Source organism: Pithys albifrons, chromosome 4 (assembly GCF_047495875.1).
Source record: "Pithys albifrons albifrons isolate INPA30051 chromosome 4, PitAlb_v1, whole genome shotgun sequence".
Lineage (NCBI taxonomy): Eukaryota > Metazoa > Chordata > Aves > Passeriformes > Thamnophilidae > Pithys > Pithys albifrons.
In genome coordinates, this window is record NC_092461.1 from 22685099 (window position 1) to 22695995 (window position 10897).

General features: G+C 39.7%; 1 protein-coding gene across 18 annotated transcripts in view; it reads right to left on the reverse strand.

Annotated features, from left to right (window-relative positions):
* The window catches only part of IKZF1 (IKAROS family zinc finger 1), an 81902-nt gene that overhangs the window by 39751 nt on the left and 31254 nt on the right, over positions 1-10897 (reverse strand). For all 18 annotated transcript variants that reach the window (XM_071553641.1, XM_071553642.1, XM_071553639.1 and 15 more), the window contains exon 3: positions 5762-5881. In XM_071553641.1, coding sequence (XP_071409742.1) covers positions 5762-5881 — 120 coding nt within the window. The remainder of the gene's footprint in view (positions 1-5761; positions 5882-10897) is intronic.

Consider the following 10897-nt stretch of genomic DNA (forward strand, 5'->3'; position numbering starts at 1 on the left):
CTAAATCATTACATAGATCAGGGCTTGTCTCTGGTACAATAGCAAATTCCCAGTGGCCGGTTGTACCTGGGTCTTCTGCACCTCACTAGCCCACTGTTTAACACTGTGCATATGAAAAACACACCTTTGAAGGCTGGTCTATAACATATATCCTGTACAGCATATATAAGGGCATTTGTCATGCCTTCTTCAACTAAACCATCTCCATTCCCCTGTATACAAATGCCCAGATGAATTTTGCAGGCAAAATGAAAATAATCCTGACAAAAATATCTCCTGTGTTCCCCTTAAAAACAGGTCAGTCATACCGGTAGGCCCTCAGAGCATTACCAGTCCATACTGGGGACTGTTACTTTGGGTTAGAAATAGGGGCTTCAGACCAAACAAGAGGGGAGATTCCCAACTTCCCTATTTTTAAAAGTTCCTAAAATATTTTAACTACAAGTTTTTCAATTCCTTCGGAAGCCTCCTCAGTTGGACTTTTGAGCCCTGTTAAACTGTGGAGTGTTAAGGAGAATTCTTAAAGCTCCCCAAGCCATCTTGGAAACAGATTTTATCTCTGCTCTCAGAGCCATTAGGGCCACATCAGGTGAGACAGCAATTATCACCAATTATTTACAAAGGATAATCAGCATCTGCACACTTCCATACCTTAGAGCAGCAGAGATGTCCATCTGAAACCTGAGCAAGTAAAACATATTACACAGCCCTCTGGGTTACTTTAGCTCTCTGAATCTAGTTCTCTGAATGTCCACATGCACACATGCCACACATGTACCTTATTATTCACACACAAGACACTGTGTTCATAACCACTGGACTCCCACAGGAGGAGTGTGCAAAGACATTTAGCTCTGGCACTCTTTTTCCTCAGCCCCTCTTCCCTACTGGACAGAATTACCAGGGCAGCAGTGAGCTGGACCTGTCTAAGCCACAGGACTGATTTTGCAACTTGGGGTGGGGGCACTTCCCCTTTTGTCTTTTCTCCCTTTTCCCCTCTGTCTGCAGCCTTTCCACACTTTTACTCCGTCTCCACCCAGCTGTGTGTGAGTTGCAGCAGATTTATGTAATGGCAAGCTGTTGTGGTTGCTTGGTGGCCCCTCAGCAATGCTTGTGTCCGTGCTCTCAAATGACTGAGCTCCTTTTAAGGAAATAAAGCACTGAAGCTGCTCAGAGTGGGGACACTTTCCTGCACCAGTAACCAGCTACTCATGCAGGTTACCACCTCTGCATGCGCATGGCTGGGAGGGAAGACCCCTGGGTTGAAGGCAATGCCAGGGTCCCAGTGATGCCAGGCACAAGGCCTGCAGCTGTACAGGCTTCTGCTTCAATAACTAGGTTGTGCGAGGGAGGTAACACCATCACTCGACCTTTCCCACTGGAGGAGAAAAATGTAAAAAAGTGCTTTCCTTCTAATGTCTCTTCCCAAGCTAATATCCTTTAAACTGGAATTCATAATTTTCTTATAAATCTCATCTATTTTCTATTGGTATCTAGGATCACCTTGCCTTGTTACTTTGGGCATTCACTGTCAGTTGTACAAGTGTCAACCTAATTTTGTGAGATTACTTCTCCCTACCTCTTGAAAAGAAGAACATCTGTAGACATTGTATATTCCAGGTTCAGTCTGTAATCTGTGACTGTGGTGGTAACCCTCGACTTCTGCCTTGGAACCTTATTGTCATCTGCAGCCTCAGACAGCTGTCTATGCAGAAATGGTGAGCCCACAGCCTCTTTCTGAGGCCAGTAACACTGTGAGATGGGCTTTTGTCTTTTACTCAGCTCTGACATGGGCAGTTATGGATAAAGGAAGGTACTGCCTACCAAATGCCACCACTCCAGCAAATGGCTCTTTGTCCATGCAGTAGTGTCCAAACTACAGCTCGCTGAATCATTAACACATGGGTTGAATTAGGACAGTCTCAGAGCACAAACAGGCCTAAATTGCAACTGTCTACCACATGCAGGATGTTCAGTACTGATCCTCCATAAAAGGTGCCCACAACGTTTAACCTGAAACTTGGATGGAGGCGGTAAGAATCATCAGATGATATTACAATTAGGTTAGCATGGGAAATAGGGCTGTCCAAAATGTGCTACAGGACACTAATTCTTAATGGCATGGAATTTCAGTGAGATATGTATTTCTAAATAACTCAGACCAAAATTTTGAAAGGATATTTAGGAGAGATGGCAAAACAGAATCTCTAGTGCCTTAAAGAGCTGTGAAAAACTATCTCTTTGCTGAAAAAATTTCCTGTGTTTTCTACAGAAAGTAAATGTAGAGCAGGTGGGTGAGAAAAAGAAAATAATAAAGTAAGTTGTAGGTGCCAGATCAGCCTGAGAAGTAAATTTGGGGTGGAGACTAGCACGAGGAAGGAAGAAGATCCAGTGGACTGAGTAGCAGAAATTAAACTTGCAGGAGGAAGCTGCTCAACACATAGTGGCATTCGGGGGGTTACAACATTAAAATCATAGCAAGCTCATCAAGGAAGTGAAGAGACATATCAGTGACCAGAACAAGTCTTTCAATGTGCTTCAGCTTTGTTGTGCTACTTGGGATTATTACTAGAAACAGTTGATGACTACTTCCATAAATCACCTTTTCACACTTGCTGATCATTTTTGCATTGATGAAAAGCAACTCCTCTCTTGGGTGTCCCCCATGTCTGGGGACACAAGTCAAAACATACATTTCAGGAACTTCTGGATACCTCCATTATGAAATATGTACCCTCTGTTGTCATTTTAAGTGAGAAGTCAAAAACTGAAGACACATAATAAAATCTGGCAAGTGAACTGAGTACTTCAACGTCTTCATTCTCAGAGCAGGAGAGATGCTTCAAACAGTTCTCTCTATCAGCTCTACAGTACCACATTCGAGTTTCATTAAAGGTTTGAAAGAAGCACAAAAGGACATCTTTGAAAACACATGAAGGAGCTAAAGCCTATCTTTCTTTTCTAAAAACAGCTTATTTCCCCTAATCTTTGACCTTTAAAATGCTAAATTGATGACAAGGTAATTAAACTTTCGATTCCAGGGTTAAAGATTTCATGAAGTGTTAGTACAAATCTGAGAAAGGAGGCGGTCATTTGAACATTTCTGTCTCACAGGCTGATTAAAATTAACAGCAGATTTCTCACCTAATTTCAGTAGGAAATTTCAGTAAGAAAGTTACTCTTTTCATTTAATAAACCTTCAATTCTCATTGTTATCTCTACACCACTACATGTACAAAAAAGTCCTCCAGAATGCAGAGGCTGACTCGAATTCCTTGGTGCTGGCAGTATGGATGGTTGATCTCTCAAAGTGTTACGGATCAGTGAGATGCACTGTAAATCCTATGTTGAAATACATCAAAATTCATAGGAGATTCCATTTTGATGAAAGAAGAGGATGGGACATTAGGAAGTCATAGAGACAAAAATTGTTGCCTGATCATATCTGCTCATGTGCATGGCCAGTCAGTTATCACAGTCTCTCTCCCACCTCTAAGATATACATATATAATATCAGTGGGTCTTTCCAATACTCTTCTCTCTCTCTCTTTCATTCTTCAAACTACTTTTTCAGGATATCCTTTTCTACCTAAGTTTGTTGATAAAAAGAGATGAGAAACAGATTTTGGGATTTGGAGACGACAGTGTTGCACTAAACACCAAGCCTGTCTACACTGCAGTAGCACTGCCTACAAAGAAAGACAGTCCCCCTCACCCCTAATACACCTATGGGATCATAGAGGTCAAACACCACCCCCAAGGCATTGGTTTATTCCTAAGAGATTTTCTTTTGATGAAGACACAGACTGTGCATAGCAATCATATGGCTCCTGATATGATTGGGGCATGTGTTTAGATCCCTTTTGTAAAAAAGGAGAATTATTTTTCAGTATGCTCTTTTCAGAAAGCTAGTTCAGGGCTAGGAAAAAGGAGCAGTAGAAGAAGCGAAGGTGTATGCAGCTTTACAATAAAGACAAACATTGCAAGCAATGGCGTTGATACCTACAGATCATCCATAAAATGGTGTACTGTGTCTGTTGACCATGGTCAACAAGACATCGCTACAAGATGTAACCCTTCTAAACAAAAGAGCTATGGGTTAGAAAGTGGCTGTAGAGAAAATGTTGAAGTCAGGACATGGAAAATCTAATTTATCATTGAGTAATGAGAACAACAGGTAGAACTTTTCAAACTTAGGACACCAAAGTCATCACAGTAACTTCTACTATGTGTTTATATTGATATATGATTGAACTCTTGGGAGAATTGTTACATCATCAGCAAATAAAAACTTCAACTTTTGCAACATAAAGAAAATTCAGTGCAATCAAAGATCCTGTTTGCTTGGGTTCGAACAAAGAACTTACAGAATTATTATTACTTTTTAAATTAGGGCTTAAATACTTTGTTGGGTCAAGTTACTGTGGGAGAAAGGAGATTTTACTCTTTTTACTGAGTTGATACACAAGCAGTTAAGGCAAGATTTTGTCCAAAGATCATTGGACTGAAAAATAAAGCACTAGGTAAGTGATCAAATTATTAAAACGCATTTTAAAAAATGAATTTGTTCATAAAGTATGTCAATATATGTGTAGGAGCTGAACTTTATGCATACATTTTTGGCAAGAAGGAATCAAGTGATAAATAAAATGAAGATGCATAAGACACTGCACTCTCTACTAGCCTGTGCTGAAGTTTGGGAGCAGATTCTATTCCTAATGCTGACACCATCCCTCTGTATTAGCTTGAGTTGATTATTTTGCCTTCTGTGTTTCCCTTTTCACCTACTGTCCTTTACTGGACTTCCTTAGACAATAAACATTTAAAGGCACTTGCAATCTTTCTATAAACAGTCTTCCCTCTTGACCCTCGTTCTTACAATAGGAATGTGAAAATGATGAGCAATAATTTGTAGATAGACAAATGTATTTTGATAGTCACTTCTTTCCAGACATATTTTGATCACATAGGGCATTGATCAGAGCATTCTGTGAGTCAGTGCAATTTTTTTCCTCTTTTTCTTTGCTTTTTTCCCCCCTACTAGTAAACAAGCAGGGTGCTCAATTAATATCATTTAGTCTTTTTTAATGCAGCACATGTGAGCTGATGCAGGCATTAGTCATTGCTAGTCCTTGGTGTGGAGTCTGGGATCCCTAAGAAGAATCAGCATTTCACACCATCATTTCTGGAAAATAATTTATTTTAACCCAATAGATTTTATCAATTTTGGATTTTTGCCTAGTAGAACAAAATTTAAGTGTTTTCTAAGGTTCTCCCAGGTAAAAATATCAAGGGTAAATGAAGATCAGGTATTGGAATCTGAAACATATGAATACTATATGTGTTCTAATATGCTATTTCTGGAGAAATGTGAATAGCGTTCAAGATAGCATTCAAATTAATAATAAAAATACCCAAGAGTTTACTGAATTGTGATAAAATCTGAATTCTGATAATTTTGACGTGGAGTCATATTTAATTCCATTCCCTAGGTAAAATAAAAAATATCTTTCTTGGAGAGAATTTGATGCAATCAGTCATGCTTTAGAAAGATGGTAAATAGTAGCATCTTTGTATCTTTTTTGTGGATGAAGATGCCTTTCCCAAAGAAAAGGTTGCACAAAACCCACTAAGCATCTTAGCGAGATAAAAAGGCACAGGCACAAGACCTGCTTGCGTACCAGCTTGTTATACAGTACTTTAACATTATCTACTATATTAACTACTAGTATTTCTTATTAGAGTGGACTTGTCATCTTACCCAAGATTCTGTCATTCTTAGAACTCTGTTGTCCTCCAGTACTAGTTGAAAGGTCCTCTGGCACAGGCATAGGTTCATCTGGATCATCTGGGACATCACTCATGGGAGGACTTTCCTTTCCTAGTAGCAAAGTAGCATCAGTTAGTCATCAGAGTAGCCTCATTTTCAAATATTACCATAAGAAGAACCACAAATAAGATAAAACTTAACAAAAAACCTAAGCACTACTAAAGCATGATATTCTTGGGACCAAAACCTACTATCCTGCTGAGAAAACTTATGAATACAGGAGAACTATACTTGTGAAAAGAATGCGGGCCAATGTCTCTTCCAAATTTACTGAAGTCTGGATGTACAGCTATCAGCCTTACCACTCTGATATTTGTAAGACACATGTATGTTTTCCAGATGTTATGCTCAGAAGATCCAGTTTAGCCAATGCAGGCTGACAGATTAAAAAGGTTATCAAATGGACATCCTTTGTAAAAACTCTTCTTTCTTCTGCAAGTGCTCCTTGAAAGCACATCCGGATTTGCTTTAAAGACATAGTGAAGTCTAACTGACAAGTATTCTGGGGCTCCAAAAGAATTAACCCTCCACCTCCCCAGAAAATCTTTAACTAAAAATTCAACTGCAACTTCAGCAAAATTCACCAATGGCCACAGATCAAGCTGTGGCTGGTCCTTGCGACTACAAGTAGTGAAGTGTCTGTAGCTCCCAGGACTTCTTAAAACATAGATAGAGTTTATTCAACACATGACTTCATGGGGTTTTATTGTCTTTTATTTGCAAAGAGGAAACAAACCTCAATATCTTGTGTACACATGATTTTGCAGAGGGAAATAGTTTGATGCTTTAATGCATTATAAGTATCGTGGAACTGTTTTCGTGCCAAATGCAATACGATGCAATTACGAGCAATGCAAGTACTGAGCTTCCAGAAACAGTGAGGTTCCTTGGTTCAGCTCTCAGTCACAGCCCACATGTCCTGCCCACAGTAACATCCCCGCCTTGCAAAGCTTCTTTTAAAATTACTTCACACATATCTAACAAAGCATCCCTTGGAAACAATTACCAAAAGAATTATCTAAGTGATTAGTTTCATTGACTATTACTAAAAGACTGATCTTTGCATTAATAGCAAAGAATAGAACAGGCCCAGAGCAGGATTTGAACTCAGTAATGTTCAGATAAGACCCTTGTCTCCAAAACGGAGATGTCACCAAATTACATTGATGCAATCTGTTAGGCATCCCATGGCAGTCAGCACACCATCAAGGGCAGTAAATTCATGGCACAAAGCCCAAGCAAATTAGTATTTTTAGTCCTAACGAGAATTCCTTATTAAAACACAAACATTGACTAAACCTGAAAAAAATTATCAGAAAAGGAAAAACTAAACAAAACATAGCTTAATTAAATGACAGCAGCTTAGTGATGCCAGTTATGGACTTGATCGGAATGAAGTAAATGGTTTCCTCCCAACCCCCTGGATGGAGCAAAGCATTGTGCTCTCTGATCTATACTGATCACAATGGGGGGAAATGACAGTTAGATTCAAGTCATCTTCCAAAGTAGCTGTTTTGGTTTGCTTGCACAAATTTATGTTGAAATGAATGAAATGAGTATGTGACTGCATTTCTTAATGACACACCTATCAAACTGTGGAATAATCTCTAATCGGGAGTGTTGAGAGTGGCATCAGGTAAACTATCTAAAACTGCAGCCAGAGGACTCAAGGGTAATGAAGAAACAGTCCTGCACTGGCAGAAGGAGTATCTAGATGATTTCATAAGGAGCCCCCATATCCAGATTCTGTGGGGTATTCTTAAATAGGCAAAATCACACCCAATGGATGCAAGTGGAAGAGCAAAGGTGGATTGCGTAAATGGAAAACAGAAAATATGAATTTTTCAGCAAAGTAAAAGCAGAAAATTAGTTCATTAAAACACTGCCATTCACTGTTTAGTTCCTTATTCAATTATTTCTGTAGTTTTCTGAGATGCAAGCAACTTATAGAACTGCCAGTGACTTTCCAATGCAAGTCCCATCCTGCCAAGTTGAAGTATCTCTTATAAATAGGATGCATGGATGAGGAGAGATAGCTGACGTGTTTCAGTTTGTTCAACACATTTTCCACCACACAGTGAAAAAAACCCTACAAGTTTAACTGGAGGGCAGGTGGCAGCCTGGCAGCTCTGGTCTCACTACATGTGGGTTAAGGAAATTTGTTAAAAAGTAACAGTAATCAAAAGCCATATGCATCTTCCAAGGATCAAACTGCGCTCCCAGTTACAACAACCAAAGTTGGTGCTTTGACTTAGACTGAGAAGAACATTTACCTTAAAAACCTGAAGACGTTTCTTGGCTACAAATCAATATAAACTCATAATATCAGATGTATTAGATAAAAGATAGAAAATAAAATCTTTCTTAGTGTGTAATTAGGCATCCTACAATATGCAGACTAAGCAGGATGCTTTGAAGATAAGTCAAATTAGTCTTTTTGGAAGAGAAACCTGTTAGCAGACAAGTACTTTCACAGTGGTGAACTCCCTGGTTCACTAAACAGATATCAGTCTTCTACTTGCAAAATTAATAGCCATTTGCCAAGGTGGCACGAATCAGACTGGTCTCATGGACTTGGTGGGGCAGGAGCTGGATATTGGGTGTGCTTCCCTCTGCAGGAGTTTGTAGTTAAGAAAACTCAGTAAACTTGGCTTTAATGACCCATTTAATATAATTTTATTTCTTTTTGTTACACATGATTGAGAAATTCCTACATGCAAAATACAGGATAAAAATAGTGGCTTTAAAACAGATTGATTTATTGAGCTCTGTGTCTTGGAATCTAGAACATTGTCTTTGCATTTCATGCCTTAACCACATCCAAATCATTACACCACGGTAAGTTCACTACTGCATGACAACCTTACAGACATGCAATCTCACTAACATTCTTTTGCCAATGAATTTAGAATTGCACAGGGGGTGGGGCAAAGGAGGGAATGCTGTCTCATTTAATTTCTTACAGGCATACCCGGAACTGTAACTGACTGAGGGAAAAGAAACTTCAACACCTAGTGGCCAGTAATAAGGAAAATTATTTTTAAAATGTCACACAACAGAGCAAAGAGAAGTATAAAATACGGATCTGATCTTGGATGGAGGGGGTGTGTTTGGTTTTGCTTTGCTTTGTTTATTAGTTATTATAAAGAGCCACCTTAGCTGCAGAACTGAAGTTCTGTTTCTGGCACTGCCACTGGTTCGTGGTGCTCTTGGTTAAGTCATAAATGGGGATAACTTCCACTGCAGGCTGAATCAAACATTCCTTCAATTCAACCTGCATCTCTGAAAGATGGTCTCCGATTTCCAAACTCTGCCATTTCCGTATGAAAATAGTCAGAGAAGAGCCTATCCTATCAACAGTGTCTGGTAAGACACTGTTTCTCGCTATTTGAGTTTCCTCATCTCTGCCCTAGAAAGACAGTTGAAGACATAAGAAAAGACAGGAAGGGGAAAAAAGTGCCCAGTCCAGGAAGGTTTTAGCATCTTTTATTTCTGTCAAAGTTCATAGCCTGGTGTTCCTTTAACACCTCCATCCAGTTCTGAGAATATGCCAGTATGGTACTATAACTGTTGAAAGCCAGGGCAGATTTCCTATAGAAATGTCACTAACATTGTTCTGTAGCAAATTAATTTTGGGTGTATTTAATCCTGAGGGTTGTCTCCTGTGGAAACACTAGAATCACTGAAGAAATTATGCAAGAAAAGCAACATAGAATATTTCTGGATGAGAGTCACAACCCATTTCAAACCTCCTTTTCACTAGCAGAAAGCTAAATCTCCAGTGATGAGAAGAGTCACTGCAGTGGGAGCCAAGCTCTCAGGTGGCCGACAGCAGCCCAGGATACACTCATTTCCACCTTTCCAGGACCTAGCAAGAACATCAAATGCAAAACTCTTCTTCCTGCTTTTGCAGAGTGCAGCACAGCCTGGTTCATACTAGGGGATCTTTTCATGTTAGATGTGGAAACATTTGTACCGCTTTTTCACCTTCCTTAACTGTTAGGCCCTACAGCTGAGGAAAAAAAAAGAGAGAAAAAAAAAAGCAGGAGAAATACTGCTTGTTAGGTGAGATATTATCTGTGTTTTCTGACTCTCGTGTATGGGTCCCGGATACTGCTTGGTTAAATGTATGTCAGCTCTCTCCTCATTTCAGAACTGCAACTGCTTGCTTCATGAAATATCACTTTCAGGAGAAAAATAAAATCTGTGAACTCTGTGCCAGTCACACAGTATTTCAGTTCCTCTAGGAGTCAGCCATGCCTGGATTCCCAGAAGCGGGAATGCCAGCGTGCACATAGGGTTTGGCTCACTCACGCTGGTTTTATCCTCTCTTGGCCCAGCTGGCCCCTGACACACCTGAGTCAGCTGCAGCTGCCTAAAGCACGTGGCCACAAAACTCCGCTGTGAAGCTGAGGAGACTGTTTCCAGAGACCTGTTTTATTTCTAGGCTCAAAAACAAAACAAAAAGCCCCAAAGCAACCCACCCAACCAAATTTATTTATTTATTATTATTTAAAAAGAACCCCGAAAACACAACCAAATGTGCTAGTGAACCAAGGCACCTAATTCTATGGGTGAGAGAGTAAGCTACACCTGATAAGCATTACTCATAGAACAGGAAAAATAATAAAAGTGTTTTACAGTTAACAAGACAATCTCATATTCCTGAAACTGCAATTATTTGACTAGTTCTCAGTATATAGCAGAACTCCATCAGCATGCAAGGAAACCTCTCAGAAGCATGTAGAACCCCAGGAGGAGACAAGGAGGAAAACTCCTTTCGGGATTCACCAGCCTATGAGAAAGAAGTGGGATACATCTCTGCAGCTTCAGATTGTCAATTTTTGAGGTATAGTAAGAGCTTTCAAAGAGCCAGTAACTGTGCAACCTAATCTGAAAAACATTTGATTCCAGAAGGCTGATTTCACAGACAACTCCTATCATAAATGAAAGTAAATTAGCAAGTTCTTTCCTTGGTCAGTTGTTCACAAACCCAGCTAACGACCCAATACAACTCACAGCCTCTGCTCACAAAACATACTGGATGCTCAGCGACAGAAAAGGCAG